We start from the raw sequence: 22350 nt of genomic DNA on the forward strand, positions 1-22350 counted from the left end.
TATATTTAAAAAATAGCAATATCTGTAATTTCCCTTACAAAATGACGTGGTGTCCGTTGGAATTGCAATTTTCCAATTTCGAAAAAAGGAAAGTTGTGCTGCTTTGTGCTCAATTGAGCCGAATTTTTTTTTCGAAATTTGAAAAAATTTCTGAGATATTTGAAAAAAGATTTTTTTGTTGCAAAATCGTCAGGCAAAATCCCATTATTGTTGTTTTTATAAAAACAACGTTTGTTTATGAGTGGAGAACGATGGTAATGTTTACCAGGGGGTAAGGCAGGGAATACCTAGGTTGCGGAAAGAGCCACCAACCTCATCGGTTCCCTTGTTTCTTGTCTGGGATATTCTCCCCAGAAGTTATTTTAAAAAATAACTTCTATGACAAAAAACATTTTTTACCCAAGTGACGAGATCGTAAGCTCAATAGAAGAGGAACAAAAGAATTACATAAAACTAAAATTCTTTTGGAAAATCTTCTAAATCTTACAACCGCACTTATAAACATTTACATCTTTCTCCACTTGTTATGCTTTCGTTCAACCTGAACGAAGTAACATAACCATGTAAGTTTGTTTTGTCTGTTACAACAAAAACCCCTTCGTCGACCGTGCCTGTGTCTATTAATAGAACAGTGTTTGGCTTGCTTGTTTGGGATACCATATTTTTTTCGAAAAAATCTGAGAGAATTGCAATTTTCGAATTTCGAAAAAATTGAAGTTGTGCTGAGTCGTACTCGGTTTGTGCCCATTTGTGCCGTTAAAATTTTTTCGATATTTACCAATTTCGAAAAAAAGCGACAATTTCGAAAGTATATCAGAATTGCAATTTTCGAAATCGAAAAAATTAAAGTTGTGCTGGGTCGTGCTTGATTTGTGCTAACTTGTGCCGTTTATTTTTTCTTAATATCTTTAATATCTTTCCAGATATGGCAATTTCGAAAAAAACCTGTATTTTTCAGAAAAATTGATGTAATTTTTGTACAAATTCTCTCAGGTTTATCGAAAAAAAATCTTTTTTCGAATATCTCAGAAATTTTTTCGAATTTCGAAAAAAATTTTCGGCACAATTGAGCACAAACCTAGAACACAATTCAGCACAACTTTCCTTTTTTCGAAATTCGAAAATTGCAATTCCAACGGACACCACATTAGAAAATGTCATTCATTCAATAGCTTTCAATTTATTTAGATATTTTATATCGTTTTAATTATTATATTTTGTTTATCGATGTTTATGTTCATCTATAATTTGTGTTGCGTTGGCTGCAAATTTATTCCAAAATGTCTTAAATTTCCCTCCCGATCACTCTCTCCTCACCCAAGTAAACTTCGAGAGGCCTTTGCCTTTGCCTTTGTATGAAAAATTTGCTATTTAGGGAGGGAAATCAAATTCTGAATCACTGTGCGTTCCTGTTAATAATCTTCTCATATTTAGTAATATTTCCGCACAACATCCTTATTTTCAATATCTCAAGGTATGCCAAGCCAATGAAAAGTTTAAATTAGGCCCCTTTCTATCATGTTATATTTGAATTCCTTTCATACTTGAACATGCACTTCCCTAAGGCCAACAAAAAAAACTGTAGATTCTTAAGTAAGATTTTTACGATCATTCTTGCTTCTTGTTAGGCGATAATTTTTTGAATGGTTTATATTTTGTCATAACTTAAAAGGCAATTAAAAAACTTTATTTAGATATTTTATATCGTTTTAATTATTATATTTTTTTTATCGATGTTTATGTCCATCTATAATTTGTGTTGCGTTGGCTGCAAATTTATTCCAAAATGTCTTAAATTTCCCTCCCGATCACTCTCTCCTCTTCCAAGTAAACTTCGAGAGGTTTTCCCTCTGTATGAAAAACTTGCTATTTAGGGAGGGAAATCAAATTCTGAATCACTGTGCGTTCCTGTTAATAATCTTCTCATATTTAGTAATATTTCCACATAACACCCTTATTTTCAATATCTCAAGGTATGCCAAGCCAATGAAAAGTTTAAATTAGGCCCCTTTCTTTCATGTTATATTTGGATTCCTTTCATACTTGAACATGCACTTCCCAAAGGCCGACAAAAAAAGCTATAGATTCTTAAGTAAGATTTTTACGATCATTCTTGCTTCTTGTTAGGCGATAATTTTTTGAATGGTTTATATTTTGTCATAACTTAAAAGGCAATTAAAAAACTGATATTCCCTCTTTACTTAGGCGGCAGCGCAACATTCGGGTATTTAACGATCTTCATTATCATCAGTTGTAGCGGCTCAAACATTGATGGACACGATGCCATGAAACTAACTCTGGGGACAACAATGATGAAGAACAAAAAACCGATTATCTTTACAAACACTCCAGAGAAGGTTGAGAATATATCGCGGTTGCGGCGGCATCATTATGCCACAACTCTTCATCATCATCATCTGCATCGTTATCGTCATCGTCTTCAACGAACGCATTCAGTTCGTCGTTTTTTGTTGTTTTTATTCAGTGGGAAATTTATGCGTTTAATGAACTGCAAATGCATATCAGCGACAGGGAGGAAGAGCAGACCTGTAGCGGCAATGTTTAGCATTTAGGCCCATCATCTTAGATATGTCGCCAAAGATAAGAGTTTGAGGAAATCCACGCTTAACTGAAAATAAACTCCTCTAAACGGCTACTTAAAAACTAAAGTGAGGGTATTAATGCAGCAGTTAACTGGCCAGCGACTACAACACAAAATATTATGAATGCCGGGTCTTTATTCGCCGGTTTGTACGTTCGGTGGTCGGAGACACACACACGAGGTTGTTGTTGTTGCCACATAAAATTCACAATAACTTGCAAATATTCAGTGAGCCTTAGCGGGGCATCAAAAGTTGGGATGGAATAAACTTTTTTGAAATCGAGCTTGGATACTTGACAAAGTTGTCCATTGTTGTTGGTGTTGTTGCAAAGGAAAATTTCCCCTGTTTGGAAATCATTGTCTCTTCTCACACCAAATTCAAAGCGACAGTTGAGTAGTTGTGTTGTCTTCGTTGCAACTGGTTCTAGAAATTTGCGAATGCAATGAGTGAATGACAAACTGACATAATGTCCATCCATATATCTGTCGGCCGACTCTGTTTTATTTTTCTCCGACGCCTGTTGTTTTTGTGACCGACAGACCGCCAGTCGCCCAGCCAGTCAGGCAGTTAACATTTTTGCCGAAACCGTGTTAACATTGTTAGCAAAATCTACACACAACAACAACTAAAACTACACAAGATGATGTTTTTAACTTCTAGAAACATGATGTTGTTGCTGCTGCTGCAGCTGCGGCTGCCGTTGATATTGATGTTGGAGTTGCTGTTGTTGCTTCCTTGTAAAGTTTGCCTTTTTTATAATTTTTGAAAAATTAATGTCGTAAAAACACTTTCCCGCTACTATATGTCTCTACAGAATAGGGGGACTTTCATTGGGTTTCCTATGGATAGAAGAGCCTAAGAAAATCTCTTATAGGAAGGAAAATTTATGTGTATAGAAGAGCTTTAAAAATCTCCAATAAAATACCTTCCAGAGGTCTTTTTCGATAGACGACCTTTGAGATGTCTTCTACTGGAAGTAACGTTTTAAAAGGTCTTCTATTAATAGAATACAGTCAAAGAATTTTTAAGAAAAGGAGATCTTCGTAAACGTAACACCTTCAAAAGCTCAGGGATAAAAGGTTTTCCAAAAATTATCTTCAGGTAAAAGGCTTTAAAAAGGCCTTCCTTGGATAGAAGAACTTCAGATGTCTTCTCTATATTAAAGACCTTCAATAAGTTTCCTATGGATGTGTTCTTGTACATGAGAGCTGCAAGTGAAATACTTCTACGGATGTATAGGAGCTTCTTAAATTTACAGGGTGAGATGTAAAAACTGCAAGCAATTTCAGACTGCTGTCATTTCTAAGCCTCTCGTCCGACAACTGTTAAAATTATTCTAGTGACTGCTCATTATATTGTTTTCAAGCGTACAAAAGCATTTTGGTGAGAATTTTCCAGGAAAAAAGTTATTCGTTATGGAATTCAAGCGTGATAGTGTGATTTATTTGTTATATTTGGCTGGAAAACCACAAGTGGCTGTCGTTAGAGCACTCCAGCATTTAAATGTGAATAAATCGTTTGTGTCTCGTACCATCGCTCGTTACGGTGATACTGGTGGCGTAGCCCGACGTCAAAGAAGTGGATGGAAGAAAAGAGCAATTTCAGCACAAATGGTTCGAAAAGTAAAGAAGCGACTTGATCGAAACCCGCGTCGCAGAGGCCGAAAAATGGCTCGTGAGCTGAACATATCGCATTCAGCCGATGGTCGCTTTCCGCTCGTATTAATTGAGAATCGGGAAAATATTCTGGAGGGTGTATTAAAGCCTTGGGCACGCAAACATTTTGGCCGCAGACCTTGGACATTCCAACAGGACTCGCACGCGCCACCCAAGAATGGTTACAAAATGAGGTTCCTTGCTTTATTTCCAGCGCACAATGGCCACCAAAATCTCCGGATATCAATCTGTTGGACTATTGTGTCTGGAGTATTTTGGAAAGCACTAAAAAAATGACGGTTTCATTGGCCGTTTGAAGGCCATAATTCGTGCCAAGGTGACCAATTCGAACAAATCTGAACTTATTCTAAAATTTGATGCTATTTCCGATATTAAAAAAAAAGTCACAAATTATGGCGTTTGACTTTGTTACATTTTTTTTTAATCTCACCCTGTATATTCTTAATCAGCAAAAATTATTTGTCGAATTAGCGCTTTCCGTCCGCCTGTCTGTTTCCAGTATGTGGAAATCACTCTAGCTTCCAAACGAAATTAAGTAGGTTGATAAAATTTTATTTCAATGTCTACAGGAATTTTGGTATAGAAAATGGGCTACATAGGTCCAGGTTTTGGTATAAACCCACAGTAGCAACAGATTTAAGGTTTTTGGGTGTTTCAGTCACTATTTCAAACCTATACGTCATAGTTTTTTGATAGTTTGTATAGTTATAGTTTTGGTATAGACCCCATGTAACTTTACTTCCAGATATACAGTATTTTGTTCATTTTTGTCACAATTTTTAACGGAATTGTTTCAAATTTCAAAAATTTCAAATACCTCCTATGACAGAAAATCTTCTGTACAGATCCCAGACTTCGTATAGCCCTCATATAAAGGTACCTCCCAATATGCGATGCCTGTAATGATTAATTTGAAAATATAATAGCAAAGACACACACCACTTGCATTTTGTGTTGGTGCACAAGGGGTTAGTCGAAAAATAGTTTTTTATAATAAGTTTTTACTATTTTTTTGGATAAATCGACGTATTAAAATAAAAAGAAACAATACTCCTAAATTAATTTAACTGAAAAATTTTACAAAACTTCATTGAAAAATTAACAACGAATTGCCAGACGGATGAATTGCACAAAAACTTTGATTATCTGAAATCATATAGGATTACCTGAAGGCTATGTATTCTCAGAAAGTACTCCTCGAGAGTACTTATTACTGGGTACATTTAAAGTTGTCTTTAATGTTGTCCAACTTATTTATTTATTTATTTATTTTTTGTTAGTGTTGTTATTTTCTTGGCTCGATGATGAGGTTGAACTTGGGATCTTTTGATTGGTAGTTGAGCACATCGTACAGTCAGCCACTGCTACGTTTAAAGATTTAAGGCGTCGAAAAACATTTAGTTTCTTTCTGTCCCCAGTCCCCACAAACCCCACAATCCTTCCGTGCCGCCGTTACTCATTACTTGGTAATTTGAAAGGATGTAGTTTTGCCTTTTAAGTATTGCAGGAACAATTAATTATTTTTTGTTATTTTTTGCGATACCCGTCTGTTTGTCCGTCTATTGTGATTGTGTGCTATTTTTTCGAAGGAACTGAGATAGAAAACTAAAGTTTTGCAGAAATGAGTATTTCAAAGACATAGAAGTATAAAGATGGGACAAGACAGAGTCAAAATATTGTCACCAGGTGTAATTACCTCTGTTGTTACGATATCATAACAACATAATCACCAATGTTAAGTTGTTTAACAGCAAATGCAATATTTAAACGTCAGTAAAATTCAATTTTTAGTTCAAATTTTTGGTTTACAGAAAATTTTATTCTTAAAATTGATCTGAAAATATAATTTTTATGCTAACATGTCACTGTTGTGAGCAGGGCCTCTATATATTTCTCACATTAACTATTTTTCCATTATGCATTTTGTCCAGTCTTTACCATTTGAGGTCTTTGAGTATTTTTCCAGTAGGCGGTTTAAGTTCGTAAATGGACCATTTAGCCCTCTCAATAGTCGGTATTTTAATAATTTTAACATTTCAAAATTCGTATTTAAAGTTGGTAATAGGTACTTCAGCCTATGACTAAAAATCGCTTATGCAGGTCCAAGTCTTCTTTTAGCCCTCTTTTAGCCCCGATATTCGGTATTTTAAAGATTTTAGCAAAAACATTAAACGGAATTCTTTCAAATTTCGTAAATGAAGTTCGTAAAGGTCTCTACAGCCTATGTCAAAAAATTACTTATGAAGGAAAACGTCTTCGTATACCCTCCGTATAAGGTGTTTCATTTGAGAGGTATTTTTTACGGATTTTTTTTTTTTGAAAAATTGCAAGTTTCTTCAAAATGGTGGGGGTATTAATAGTTCAGCCCGACCGAACTTAGCTGCCTTTTTACTGGTTCGTGTTTATAAATGTTTTCCATATGGGAAATATTTCCAGACCCGAGATTTCAAACAATATCACCCAACGTTTAGTTTCCTTTTCGGTGAGGTAGGTATAAGGGGCCAGTTGTGTAAAAAAGATCCAACAAAGAAAGTGGACAACCTAAAAAAAGAACATCAAGTTTTGTCATTTACAAACGACAACAACAACATGGAACATGGCAAATCTTTTTGCGGTTTTTTTCGTTTCGTTGCTGACTTTTTTTACATTTCCACAGAACGTGAACTAAGAAATTTACAAAAAACCGCTGCGAAAGACCACAAAAAAAACTACAAAACATTTTTAATGTTTGGATTGTAGCAATTTTTTATTTGCATTCAAGCTACGAAATATTTACACAAATAACAGCGAAAAAAAAACAGATCCCCAAAACAACAACATGACAATGACAAAGAAAACACCAGAAGAAACTACCAAAAGGAAATGAACACCAAACATTCAGTCAAGCAGCCAAACAGCCCAAACAGCCCGATCCCGCCAACAACACTCCGAACCAATGCAAAAAGTCCCGAGTTAAACAAGAACTGACAAATCCCTGGATTTCTTCAAGATAGAGTCAAATGATGTTGGTGTTACTGTTTGTTGTCATTGTCCGCGTCGTTGTCGTCATCCCGGTGATGCTGACGGAGGTGGCGGCGGTGGTGCTGGTGTTGTTGTCCTCGTCTCTCGCCTGTAAAGTTGGAAGCTCCGGCAAAATAATAAAAAAGTCAACATTGATACATATGTGCAACACGTAGCACAAGGTCCAAAACTTTACCTATCCCACAACCAGCGGCAACAACAACTACAACACCACCACCACCACTAGGCCAAAAAGAAATCAGTTTTGCGACAGCAGCCAACAGCACTTAACAAACAAGCCAACCAACTAACTACACATAAAGGCAACAACAAGAACAACACCCCAACAAAAACATCAACTCCAACGACAACAATTCGGCAGTCTCTGGAGGGAAAATTACGCAAAAGCGCAGGCGCAACATGGTGCTGCCGTCGTTAAGTTGGAGCGCGCATTCAAATCCAAATTACTGCCGCTTGTTGTGGCATTTGCAAACTTAACTCACCCCCTCCTCTTACCGGGCTCGCTCTGTCTGTCGTCTCTTTTCCGATGTTAGATCTGAATGCTAAGGAGTTTTTTCGGTTCGTTTCAGTGTTTTTCTGGAAGTTGGAAGTTGTTTAATGTTGTCGTTGTTCCTTTATTTTTTTTTTTCTGTGTTTCGCTTACGGATTCTTTGTTGATGACTTGTAGTTATTTGAAAATCTGTTCATTTTTCTCTGCAGACAGACACAAGCACACACATTTTTATACACTCTCTTGCCTGGGCTGATTTCCCTAACTAAGCCTTTAAATTTAAAACCAATGAGGCCTTAGGAAGATGTCGATTGCTACCCCACTCCTCCGGAGAAAAAGCCACTTAAATAAGTGGTTTGGTATAAAAACAAACTCAAATTAACCTCATCGCCGAATAATACGTTTACACGCAGAATATTATAATAGGGCTTTTACAAATTCATTACGATTATTGGTATATTCCCTGGGGCCTTAGGTGGAATAACTGTTCCATATTTTCGAAGTAAGGATGTTGGATCCAACAAAATTACAATTTTTTGTCCTCGCCGTTTTCTAATTTTGTACCCTCAGCCATATGGCTAGAGAGGATATACAGGGTGAGATAAAAAAGAGCAACAAAGTCAAACGCCATAATTTTTACATTTTTTGTTTACATTTTATTGAATGAAGGCAAAAATGTCGGAAATGGCATCAAATTTTAGAATAAGTTTAGATTTATTCGAATTGGCCACCTTTGGCACGATGTATTGCCTTCAAACGGCCAATGAAACAGTCACACGCTGCCCGAATGTTGCTCTGCGGTATTTTGGAACATTCCCGGCGAAGTGCTTGCTGGAGGTGATCGACACTTTGGTATTTTTTATTGCCAACCTTGCTTTCCAAAATACTCCAAACACAATAGTCCAACGGATTGGTATCCGGAGATTTTGGTGGCCATTGTGTGCTGGAAATGTAGCTAGGAGCCTCATTCAAAGACATAGAAGTGTAAAGATGCGACAAGACAGAGTCAAGATATGGCAACCCTGTGAAAATACCTCTGTTGTTATGATATCGTAACAACATAGTTAGAAATGTTATGCGATTTAAACCGCTTAGGCAATATGCAATTAATTTGGAAAGTGTATGGAATAGAATTTTGAAACCCAATTTTTGGATTTTTCAAACTTTTGTTTGTCATTTTTTTCTATAAATATATTTTTTTTATATTAACATGGTCCTGCCATAAGCTGTTACCCAGACAGTATAGACACAAACCATTTGCTCAGAATGCATTTTGTCTAGTCTTTACCATTTTAGGTCTTTGCCTCATTTTGTACCCATTCTTGGGTGTCGCGTGCTGAGAGCGATGGTTGCTGAGTCCTGTTGGAATGTCCAAGGTCTGCGTCCAAAATGTTTGCGTGCCCGAGGCTTTTATATACCCTCCAGAATATTTTCGCGACAAAATTCGGTATTTATGCTGATACCACCGTCGTTTAATACGAGCAGAGAGCGACTATCGGCTGTTATGGCGGCCCACACCATCACCACGGTCGGCGCTTGAGTTCTGGTGGCCAACCGAAGGTGCACATTTTCATCTGACCTCTTTGGGATTTGAACCGCGGACCTCTGTGTGCAGCCAACTAGAAGTTGCCGTCTGTACGTTCAGAGCCATTAACCCGTCTTCCTAAAGCAGCACTAAAACAAGTGTATGCATTGGAAGCAATGTAGTTGTTGTGGACAAAAAATCCATCACTACAAAAACAAAACGTTACTGTGAAAAAGATCTGCCAATAGAACTTGAGTCGAACCTGGAGAGTTTCTAGTGTATAATTCGCATATGCTAATTTGCAATAAGTTCGAAATATATACTACTTTCCAGAGAACGGCCCTTGTAAGCCATCATCCACATCAAATATGCCTGATGAGCCGCTTAACCAACGGCGAAACGCGTCGCATAGTGGTGAGTGTGTGATAGTGTCTATCTGGCTTTCCTTTTCACTGCAAATTTCAGATCATTAAGCTCGTCTCGAAAGAGAAAACAAACACTTAAATCACAATCATTTTGCTTGTTTAAAAACTGCTGGACAACGAATGTTTTCTCATCGCAGAAAACCAAATTCGGCAGTTCACCACATTCGGCCAAGCGAAGCAACTCCTTGCGGTTGCGGTGTAAGTACTTGCACTTTTTGGAATTTCAATTGCTTCACCCCCAGCTTATTTTGCAATATTTGCCTAATGGAATATTGCGATATGTTCAGCTCACGAGCCATTTTTCGGCCACTGCGACGCGGGTTTCGATCGAGTCGTTTCTTTACTTTTCGAGACATTTCTGCTGATGTTGCTGTTTTCTTCCGTCCAGTTCTTTGACGTCGGGCTACGCTACCAGTTTCACGGTAATGAGCGATGGTACGAGACACAAAAGATTTATTCACATTTAAATGATGGAGTGCTCTAACGATAGCCACTTGTGGTTTTCCAGCCAAATGTAAAGAAATCACACAATCACATTCTGGTGAGAATCGGAAAATTCTCACCAGAATGCCTTTGTACGCTTGTAAACAATATAATGAGCTGTCACTGGAATAATTTTAACAGTTGTCGGACGAGTGGCTTAGAACTGACAGAAGTTTAAAGTTAGTTGCAGTTTTTCATCTCACCCTGCAGGTGTGTGGTTTATTGTAAGATTTACAGTGAATTTTTTGTAGAATATTTCATATTTTGACACCTACTTTGAGCCGTCAAAAAGTCCAAGAAAAAATTTGTCAAAAACAAGTACTTTCTAACTTGTTTTTGTCAAATTTTTTCTATCTTTTTTATGTCGGTTTTGCCGACGGATTACCCTTTATTGGGTTTGTACCGAGGGAGTGGGACGATATTTTCAATTTCGAATCTGACCTATATCAGATATAAATATTACAACGTGCCAGATTTGTACTAAATCGACTACTTCCTTAGCTTTGTATGACATATGTGATCATTTTTGAAAAGTCTTAAAATGTGCGTGAGGTAATAAAAATTTGAAGAAATTGAATATTTATTTCCAATTTTATGCGAATAGTTGTTAAAGAAAAATGTATCCATTTGTAGTGAAGGAACTAGGAGAGTGGAGTCTTATGGTTGAAAGATATATTTTAAAACTCGAATAATCTCTGAAGTTTTTCATAAGTTATGAAAAATAAAATTATTGAAAATTGTGGCCCTTTGTGGGGGAGGTACCAGAAGAAGTGGGCCGAAATATCCAATCTTCACACAGGATCTGGTTAATAAAGATATTGAGATTTGTACAATTTTATCGGATGCTTATTTCGGATTTTATGAGAGACATAATTTTTTAAAATTTTGACCCGTTGTGGAGGTGGAACCAGAAAGAGTGGGTCGATATCTACCATCTTCACAACATGTCTTGTGTTCATAGAAATATTGAGATGTGGCAAGTCTGATTTGAATTGGATGTTTATTTTGTGTTTTATGAGCATCACTGATATTCAAAATGTTGACCCTTTGTTGGAGAGGTACCAGAAAAAGTGGACCGATATATTCCATCTTCACACCAGACCTTGGGTTAATAAAGATATTGTGATTTGTGTAATTTGGAGACAATCGGACTCTTACTCCTCTTATGTGTAGCGCACAATCTATACCAAGGCCACTCATTAATGAGGCAATTAAGGAATCTTGCTTTAACATTTTTGAGTAATAGCCTAATGTTTTTTTTTTCTGGTAACTTATTGGCTTCGTTATAAAAAATCACGTCAATTTTTTTCTACTCCCGTCTAATGACACTTTTGTCCCACTGTTTGCGTAGGCAATAAAATAAAAGAAAAATAAAATAAAGAAAAACAAAAGGTTTTAGTTTTTCGTATAAATATAATTTAAACAATTTATTTAAATATTGTTCGGAAAAACAATATTTTTACCTTGATTACAATTGGTGGTGGTTTGTTGCGGACGAAAATCCAAAGCCAAGTAAGTAAAAAAAGTAAGGAAGAAAAAAGCAACGAGTACGCTAGGTGTTGCAAAGTGGCGGAAAACCTTAGTCATTCGTTAGAATTTGACATCACTCACTTTGTGCGAAAACACAAAGTTGCATTTGCGCAAGTGATGAGCAAATTCTAAGAAAGAACACATTCCATATTTTAGGATAATTTTAATTATACATTTGCCGGCCGCCTTGGAACATCCAGCGATGTTGCAACTTATAAACTATTTATAAGCTATTTTATCTGTGTAAAATAAATTCAAGGGTAGAACCGTCAATAGTGAGCGTACGTTATAAATCCATTTATTAATCCATTTTATCTTAATACTATTGGCTCGGAGAGCCACAGGCAACGAAAAAATTGCCTTCTAAAGCTTGGTCGGGATGACCCAATACGACTTAAAGTTAAAACTACGACTACATACTACAAGGGCCCATAATAACCCAACCAAAAATGGTGAGCTGGGCCCATGGAAAACCCGGGTTCGAGAAAGTTTGAGACTTTATAATTTTTGGGTAAACATCGGACCCAAGAACAATACCTATATGCCCCGCTCTATAAAACTCCGGATCCGCCAGTTGTAGCCCCGCGTAATGCTCCTTAATGCTCTCCGGTGCGGACGCTGAAGGCTTTACGATGTGGTGTAATGGCATCACCTGAGCAAACAGCATTACGTTTTGAGCCCGTTCATACATGGACTCTACCTTAATTTGGGAAAACATTCCCTGTCCCATTGGCACCATACCCAATTGTAGTTTCTGCACAAGAGACTGACAAATTCTACTATGCCCCGAGCAAGAATCTAACAGAGCTCGGACAGGAATTTTTCTACTGCCCAATTGAAGATTTAATATAATGGTGGGCGCTAATGTTACAGTAGGTTGAAAGGAAAACAAAGGAACGGACAAGGGGATAGGATTGGCAAAGGGAAGGAACGGAGACATTTCAGAGGAAGAATTGGGAACGGAACAATGAGGAACAATTTGTCTGCCGTTTGGATTTCTAAGATTAGGATTTGGGGAATTGTTGGTAGGATGCAAAAGGGTATGGTGATCCCGCTGACATATTTGACATCTTCTAGGACTTGGGCAATTTCTATAGAAGTGGTTCCCAGTAAGACAATTCGAGCATAAACGCTTCGACACAATGACTCGAACCTTCGCTGCATGGGACAGTCTATGGAACTTACGGCAGTCCCGAATTTTATGGCCCTGATTGCAAAACGCACATCGTTGATTGCTACTACTCGAACCTGAGTTTTTCCATGCCGGAGCGGTCGACGGTGTCGACCTATTCTGAACCGCGGATGCGGAATTAATAACCTCAACGGAAGGCTTAAGTGCAATCTCCCGGATAGGAGCTGCTTCCGTATTTTCTACCACTGTACTGGAGGCACGAAGTGTGGGTGCAATCTCCCGGATAGGAGTCACTTCGGCTCGACTTGCCAGAAGGGCACTATTTTCTAAAGGAGGGCTTTGTGCAATCTCCCGGATAGGAGTGGCCTCCATTTGATCGCTATTAATTGGCTTTGTTTCCGATCTAGCTTCAGGAGCCATCTGGTTTTGGAGGTCCCTCTCCTCATCAGACATTAAAAGTTCGTCCTCAATATTGGGGAGGGTAGCGGCAATCTTGCTCATGTTTTCCATTCTGCGAAAAAGGGAGAGATGCCGCAATAATAACAAAAAACAACTATTGGTTGGCCAGAATGACCAACTTTACTATTGGTCGTCTTACAACACCGTTTTCTGTGCGAATATCTGCCACGCGATTGTGACCGTCAACGCCCGGAAAAACGTCAATTACCCGACCGAGTTTCCACGATGTAGGAGGTAGTTGTTCGTTACGAATAACCACTAAATCATCCGTCTGTATATCGCGTTCCGGAAATTTCCATTTGTAACGTTTATGAAGATTTTTTAAATACTCTTCCTTCCACCGGAGGCAGAATTGTTGAGTTAACGCTTTCATTTTTCTAAATCGATTCACGATATGCAGGGGAGATTCGTTTATCAATGGCTCCGGAGGAGCAAGAATCGGAGCGCCTATTAAAAAATGACCTGGAGTAAGTGCCACTTGTGAATGTGGACTATCGTTCATAGGGCAAAGTGGTCGAGAATTTAAACATGCTTCAATTCTCGATAGAAGAGTCGATAATTCCTCGAACGTATATTTAGCGTTATTAGCACATTTCCTAAAATGTAATTTGAAACTCTTCACGGCAGCCTCCCACAGACCGCCCATATGTGGGGCCCCAGCAGCAATGAAATTCCATGAAACCTCTTGACATTGCAATTTGGAACATACACGCTCACGACTTTCTTCCAACATAACTTTAAAATCTTTCTCTAATTTCCTAGAAGCTCCAACGAAATTGGTGCCGTTATCAGAAAACATAGTTTTAGGACAGCCTCTACGCGAAATAAACCTGTAGAAGGCAGCTAGGAAAGTTGTCGTAGACAAATCTGAAGCAGCTTCTAAATGTATAGCTTTTGTAGAAAAGCATACGAAAACGCATACATAACCTTTGGTTATCTTACAGCACCTACCAGTAAAGGATTTGATCTCAATTGGACCAGCAAAGTCTACACCGGTCGTAGCAAATGGCCTGGTAAAGCTTGTCCTCTCCGGGGGGAGAGCTGCCATAATTTGAGTACAAGCTCGATTTTTATACAATGAGCAACGTTTACATCTACTGATTATAGTTCGAAGTAAAGTCGTTAGCCGAGGAATCCAATATTCACTACGAATAATTCGCAACATTAGTTGATTTTGTCCATGAATGGACCTTATGTGAACGTCATTTACTAGCAAATGAGTAAATTTGCAGTGATACGGCAGCAAGATGGGATGACGTTCGGAATAGGAAAGAGTAGGGGATCTTACTAAACGACCATTTAACCTCATAATTCCAACCTCATCTAAAAACGGATTTAACGACAAGATCGAACTTTTAGAATCCAATTGTCTATTATTAAGTAAACAATTATATTCTTCCGCATAATGTACCTTTTGGGATAACAACGCTAAACGTGATTTAACCCTATTGATTTCAGAACTTGACAGGGTTCTCTCTTCAAAACTATGCTTGCCTTTATGTAGAGGGTGGGTTTTATAGAAAAACCGAAAAACATATCCAACTACACGTATCGCCGTGTTTAGTGATGAAAACCTTTCTAAAATATCCGTATAGTTGGAGAAAAATGTTACATGGCTTTTAACGGCGCACATCTCTAAATCGGTATCAAGGGTGGATAAATCTGAAAGATTCCAATGGGAACTGTCTACGCTAAGCCATCTAGGACCACGCCACCAAATTTGAGACATCGCCAACTCAGCAGGCGAAAGCCCTCGACTACCTAAATCCGCTGGATTATCTTCCGAACGCACATGGTACCAGGTTCCCTCACGTATGTTCTCATGTATTCTGCACACCCTATTAGCCACAAATGTAGTCCACGTTGAAGGAGATTTTTTAAGCCAGGAGAGGACAATCGTGGAATCGGTCCAACAGTATATATCATGCACTTCTATTCCAATTTCCGAAATAATAGATTTTAAAAGCTCGGACGCTAAAACTGCCCCACAGAGTTCCAACCTTGGCAAAGAAATCGACTTAAGGGGAGCCACCTTGGTCTTACAAGAAAGCAAATCAGTGAAAACGTTCCCATTCGGAGCGACAATACGTATGTATATTACCCCCGCGTATGCCTTTACAGAGGCATCAGAAAAAACGTGAAGCTGTACCTGACAGTCTGGGGCATACCGAACCCAACGAGGAATTTGGATGGAATTGATATCCTTATATGTTCTAACAAACTTTTGCCATTCACTTGCCGTCGCAGACGGTAGTGACTCGTCCCAATCTATTTTATCCTGCCATATTCGCTGCATTATGATTTTGGTTACTATTATTACGGGACCCAACCATCCAACAGGGTCAAAAAGTTTAGCAATACAGGATAACACTTCTCGTTTAGTATAACTAGGTTTTTGAACAAGGGGTTCTGCATTGAAAAAGAATAAATCGGTTTGTGCATTCCATCGAATTCCTAATGGCTTAGAGCTACTGGCTTCTACAAAGGTAAGAAGTTGGGTGTCATATAAATGTTCAACTGGCAAATTTTCTAAGATCGTGCGATTATTCGATGTCCATTTTCTCAATTCAAATTTAGCTAACGATAATGCTTTTATTAATTCATCACGTGACTTTTGAGCAAGGGATAAATCGTGATAACCTGCTAGCACGTCATCGACATACATACACCTTCTAAGTATATGCGCAGCTAAAGGAAATTCTTTTTCTGTATCAGCAGCTAGTTGCAACAAAGTGCGTATAGCCAAATATGGCGCACAATTTACACCGAAAGTAACTGTCTGGAGCTCATAATCTTGAACAGGTTGATCGGGCGAATCACTAAAAACTATTCTTTGGAGAGGGGTGTGTTTGGAAGTAACTCTAATTTGGCGATACATCTGTGTTATATCACAATTAAACACGTACTTAAATAACCTCCATCTTAATATAAGCAGGACTAAGTCTAACTGTAAGGTAGGACCCACATACAAAATGTCGTTAAGACTTTTACCACTTGAAGTTTTACTTGAGGCATTGAAAACCACCCTTAACTTTGTAGTTGGTTTCTCAGGATTTATTACAGGATGATGAGGCAAGTAGCAAACATTCGTGCTTGCTGACGGAGTCGTAACTGGCCTCATATGATCTAAGTTTAAATATTCATTTACCACCCCATCGTAAACTTTTTTGATATGTGGCTTTCGTAAAAGTGAAGCCTCGTTACGAAGAAATTGTTTCAAACAATTTGTTCGCGAATATCCCAAAGCAGTCTGATTTACATATTCTGGCTTAACAGGCAGGGTGACAATATACCTGCCTTCAGAGTCCCGGACTGTCGTAGATTTGTAGTTATCTTCACAAAACTTATCGGAAGGGGACAGAATAGTCCGCTTTGGTGGTTCCTCTATTTCCCAAAACCGAAGGAGAGTTTTGTCTACATCCTCTGCTTCCGAATAGGCTATGGTCGTAGAATATACCCTGACATTAGAATATGGAAGTGGCCCTGTAACTATCCACCCAAATATGGTATTTTGTGCAACCAAAGTACCTAAGATATTGATATGCGTACCCGGTAATATAATTTTGGGATAAAGGTCTGCACCTATCAGCATATCTACTGGTCTACAGTCGAATAACTGTGTATCTGCCAGACGAATATCGGGTAGACGGGACATGAAGTCTGAACTTACTGAAAATGATGGCAGCTTATCGGAGATATTGGAGACTACCAATGCAGTTAATTGCAATTTTAGGGAATCATTGATTGGTGAGCCAATATTTATTGAACACACTTTTCTCGACGTAGTGGTTAAAGTCTGATTGACACCTGAGATCGTAGCAAGAGTGGAATTGGTCGAAATCCCTAGTTGACGCTGAATTGTTTCAGTAATGAATGAAGCCTCAGAAGCTGGATCAATTAAGGCGCGAGCTGGATATGTGACACCATGATGTATAATATGTATAATTGCTGTCCCTAGCAATACACTTCTATTCTGGGAGACATGAAAGACCTGTCTACTTGCAATTCCCGATGAAGTTGTGGGAATATTTGGATTAAGTTCTGATGATGATCTTATGGCAGACACATTGGCAGGGGTTTGGGACGGAGTCGTGTGTCTTACTGATGTTTCGAAATTTGACCTTTCACGATGCAAAAGCGTGTGATGTCGTTTGTTACACATGCCACAACTGTGCTTACTTACACAGTTCTTCACATCATGTCCAACAGTTAAACAGTTCATGCAACAACTGTATCGACGAAGTACAGAATAACGATTCTCAATTGATAATTTTAAAAACTCCGGGCACAAACGCAACGCGTGAACGATTTTAGGGCAAAGAATGCAAGTTTTGCCCGCAGAGGAACGTGATGTCTTAGTAGAGATCATTTTGGAGAAGTGGGAGCGAACCTTTTTTTCAACCTTTTGAGATGAGTCTATGCCCCGAATATCTTTGAGACACGTAAGTGTCTGAATTCTCTCTGATAGAAATCCATCCAATTCTTCCCAAGTTGACAATGCTGATTTATCTTTTACTGTCTGTTCCCATAAAGTCACTGTATTTTTAGGCAATCTTTGAATGCAAATAAAAACTAATATGGGATCCCAATCTTTTGTCGAAACCTCATAGATCGCCATTGCCGAAATACACCCATTTACTACTCGTTGAATATTTTTTAAACCAGAACAAGTCTCATTATCTAGAACAGGAATATTGAATAGCAACCTCAATTGATTATGGACAAGTATGCGGACATTGTCATACGTCGCCTTCAATGCCTTCCATGCTAAATTAAAACTCTTATGTGTTAAGGGGAATTTTGAAACGATATCTTTCGCTTCACCACCTGTTTTTTTCATTAAATGACATAATTTTTCAATATCGCTTAGCCGGTTGTTATTGATAAATACCGCAGAAAATAAGTCCCGGAACGTTGGCCATGATAGAAAATCACCATTGAAGATATCAATATCACAAGGAGGTAAATTCATGTTATGAAAATTATTTTCATTCCCTAGTACGGAAACATCACCTGCGGCCTCAGCTGGAAACGAAATTTGTGAAATGGAAAGGATTTCGTTAGCACTTTGGCGCTCTACTCGAGGAGAACTAGATATATTTTGAACCATGGGGGCGGGAGAATTCTTTGGAACCGTTCGTAGGTCATCAAGTTTCCTATTTATTAAAGCCAAACTATTAATATAAGCCTTGAAAGCGGCTTGATATTTGCCCTCTGACGAAGTTATATCTTCAACATCAGCACCAGCGGTAGTCTGTAAATGATTGAGGCATTTATCAAACATATCTTTTACTCTGTTCCATATTTCCTTAACTTCACTGGAAGTTCAAGTGCATAAATATCAAAGTCTTCTTCTCGAAGAGACATGAAATTGGCTTCAGACTTAATAAGCGAATCTGCAGCTCTTATGAAAAAATCTAACGGAGTAAGCGACATGATAACAATCAATAAAAACGCTCCGAGCAAAAGAATAAAGAAATGGAATTGTCACCAATTAGTTTCCTTTTTGAAAAAATCAAAAAAAAGAAAAACTCCAAGAAAATTTTCGTTATAATTATCAACTTTAAGCTTTTAGTAATATGTGAAACTAAAGAAGAGACAAATTGCAAAAAATCGGAGTATACAAAACCGTACTAAAAACAATCACGGTTTATCTTATTGTATGTAAAAATACAATAAACTCGCAAAACTCTGTCGAATATAAAAAAAATATGTTTTCCCAGTGTATTGCAGAACAGGCACAATTTTTTCAGAGTACCAGATTTCGTTTATTGTTTTGGTAAACACCCAAGAATTTATTTACGAAGGAAAATTGCAAAAGAAAAAAATAAATAAAATTCAGAAATTCAAGAACAAAAAAAAAATTAAATAAAAAACTCAAAAATACCTCAATTTTGACTGAATGTAGGGTGCACGGACTGTAAAATGCACTCTACGGTCTAACAACAACAACAAAATTTCCAAACGAATCAAAATATAATTAGAAAAAATTAAATAAAAATTGTAAATTTGATTTTAATATATATGCAAAAAAATTTTCGAAATCGCTTTTCGGGACGAATGTAGGGTGTAACGTAGTTGACTCTACTAATCAACTTCAAAATGATTACCGCTTTCCAAAAAATAATCAAAAAATTATAATAATATAAATTATTGAACTTTTAATACAAACTTTCCACACACCCTACGTATATTAACTTTCAGAGGGGACCTCGTATATTAACAAGATATGTATGTGTGTGTGCTTGTATCAAACGATCAACGATATCCAAGCAAGCAGTGCTGATGGTTAGCCAGTATAGTTGTTAGTGTTTTTTCTCTATTTTTCTTTTTCGTCAACTGGACGATGGATTAAGAAAGCACCAACAACAATGTTAATATTTTAAACAGAATATACTGGCACCAACAATTTTTAAAAGGTTCACTGCACTTTTTGATTATTATTTTTCGTAACCGAGAATATGAATTGTAGTTATTCTTGAAGAGAATAACAACAAATACAATGCGCCGCGGTGCTGTAAGACGGATGTAGGCAAAGTGTAAAACACTGGTATATTCTCTTTATAAATAATACAAAAAAGACACTCGCGGATGCTCACTTTTATATTGACGGTACTCACCTTAAAATTGTATAAATAATATGAAGATGAGGGATGATGAGTGTGGAGATGATGGACAGCGGTTAGTTGTTTGTGGTGTTGACGGAGTCAGCCTTGATTAGAAAAAAATGAACAATTAGTTGTTGTTGTTTTTAGGCAGCAATTCTTTCTGATCCGGCTCGAATGGACCAATGTTTGCGTAGGCAATAAAATAAAAGAAAAAATAAAATAAAGAAAAACAAAAGGTTTTAGTTTTTCGTATAAATATAATTTAAACAATTTATTTAAATATTGTTCGGAAAAACAATATTTTTACCTTGATTACAATTGGTGGTGGTTTGTTGCGGACGAAAATCCAAAGCCAAGTAAGTAAAAAAAGTAAGGAAGAAAAAAGCAACGAGTACGCTAGGTGTTGCAAAGTGGCGGAAAACCTTAGTCATTCGTTAGAATTTGACATCACTCACTTTGTGCGAAAACACAAAGTTGCATTTGCGCAAGTGATGAGCAAATTCTAAGAAAGAACACATTCCATATTTTAGGATAATTTTAATTATACACCCACATTTTATTAACGTTTTTTCTTCCTATATCATGAGTTTGGTGTTAAGGTTTGTGTAATTTTTTCTTTCTGTGTATGCCTGACATCATTGTCATCGTATCAGGAAGAAAAAATCTCTATTCAAACTCCCCACTCTCACACCCTCCCTCCACATCTTCTCTTCAACAAATCTCCTCTTTCGTTTTGTAGGTCATGCAATTTGCGTTTGTCTGTAACTTCTTCCTCTTCGCCTTTTTTCCGCCGTTCGGCTTCGCATGAAAACTGATCAGCAATTTCATTTATGTCAAGAATTTTTAAAACAACTCCAAGAATGGCAATTTCTGAAGACATATTAAGGCCTGGAGCTGAAGTCAGGCAATTTTATTTGAATGTCTGTTTTGGGATACGCAAAGGAAAATAACGCAAAACCAGAAACAAAAACTTAGGGGAAATATGTCTTTCCTGAAAGATGTTGACAACTTATTTTGTTGTCAAATTGGGGGAAAATAATGTAGTTGTTGTTGTTATTGTTGTGTAAATTTTGGATGCTGGTCGAAAATCATTCCCATGTCCTATAATTTGATGAATCTTTTAGGAAGTCGGTGGGAATAGTTTGTATGTTTTTTTTAATATCGAACGAAAGACATTTTTTTCGAAAATGGGCCATGAGTGATAGGTATGTCATCACAAGCTTTTTTTTTGTCAAAAAAAAAACTTTTTTCCTGCCAAAGCCCTTACAGAAATTTGTATAGCAATTTTGTCCTTGGTTAAACACCTAGAGAAGGTTTATTTATATTTTAACAAAAATTTTATCAGAAGTAAAAATATGTTTCCTTCCACATATGAATTTATGTTTACATGTCCTGTAAATTTAGACTCCTAGAGCGCTAAACTCTTCTTAAAGAATTTCGTTGTTCTTATCTGAAACTCAATGGAAAAGACAATTGACCCCTTTCTTTCTTCAACTCATTAAAAAAACATGGATTTCCTTGCTCTTTCTTGAAATTCTTCTTTTGTCCTTTAACCAAAAGTTACTTTTTCAGACAAATAATTGATTAAGAAAAAGTGAACTTCACATCAGTCCATTGAAACTCAATAATTTCCCATTGAAGACCAATTCCAGTGATATCATTTAAAATAATGACATTACGTTTCGGAATTTCCGAACTTTGCCCACAACGATATCAAAAACATCAAATTCACCTTCTTAGATTAAATCACAAATCAATTCAAATCGAGGTGATATCACTTGAAAAGGGCCATAAACGCCATCAGGATATAGGCTTGATTTACTAAACCCGGCATTGCAGCCGACACACATCCACGGCTATTGAGATAATTAACGATGCGTTCGGCTGCACAAAGAGGCAGGCGAGAGAAACTAAACATAAATATTCGCTGGTTAAGCCATCACATAATGACGCTTTTTAGCTTCGGGTTTGAAAATGTACTGGTCTGTAACCAACACAAAAATCTTTGAACAATCGCACTACAGCATCAACATCATCTTCCACTTCATTACAATTATCATCATTATCATCAATGTGGACGACAACGTGGAAAACGACAACAACTCTACTAGACGATCAATCTTTGGCAGTTTGGAATTGCAGTCGCTTCGCCAACATCACCATCTCCATCGTCATCATCAATAAATTGGTTATGGTCACTGTTATTTTATCCTTATTATCATTACATGGTACTAGATATCCAAAGCATGGCAGATCAAATAGGAAAGTCTCTCTCTCCCTCTTTGCCTGGCTTCAAAAAAATGTTTTTAAGCCACCTCACGTATTTGGGTTTCATCTAAGCAGCGAATCGATTCATCCAAGTGGTCTTTAATATATTTTTCTTGGGTTCCTTAGTTGT

At 37.4% G+C, this 22350-nt stretch overlaps 2 protein-coding genes across 4 annotated transcripts in view; one reads left to right on the forward strand and one right to left on the reverse strand.

Annotated features, from left to right (window-relative positions):
• The window catches only part of LOC131800396 (protein N-terminal asparagine amidohydrolase-like), a 137578-nt gene that overhangs the window by 56379 nt on the left and 58849 nt on the right, over window positions 1-22350 (forward strand). The gene's annotated exons all lie outside the window — the stretch shown is intronic.
• Window positions 11618-20448, reverse strand: LOC131804722 (uncharacterized). Its single transcript, XM_059127821.1, has 2 exons — window positions 19965-20448; window positions 11618-13396 (listed from the first exon to the last, which is right to left on the reverse strand). The coding sequence occupies exon 2, from the start codon at window positions 13393-13395 to the stop codon at window positions 12166-12168; it is 1230 nt and encodes a 409-aa protein (XP_058983804.1). The 5' UTR covers window position 13396; window positions 19965-20448; the 3' UTR covers window positions 11618-12165.

The sequence above is a fragment of the Musca domestica genome, unplaced genomic scaffold (genome assembly GCF_030504385.1).
Source record: "Musca domestica strain aabys unplaced genomic scaffold, Musca_domestica.polishedcontigs.V.1.1 48, whole genome shotgun sequence".
Taxonomy (NCBI): domain Eukaryota; kingdom Metazoa; phylum Arthropoda; class Insecta; order Diptera; family Muscidae; genus Musca; species Musca domestica.

Bases quoted from the DNA above. Each gene is read 5' to 3' on its own strand.
- LOC131804722 (XM_059127821.1), bottom strand. From the start codon at position 13,395: ATGGAAAACATGAGCAAGATTGCCGCTACCCTCCCCAATATTGAGGAC.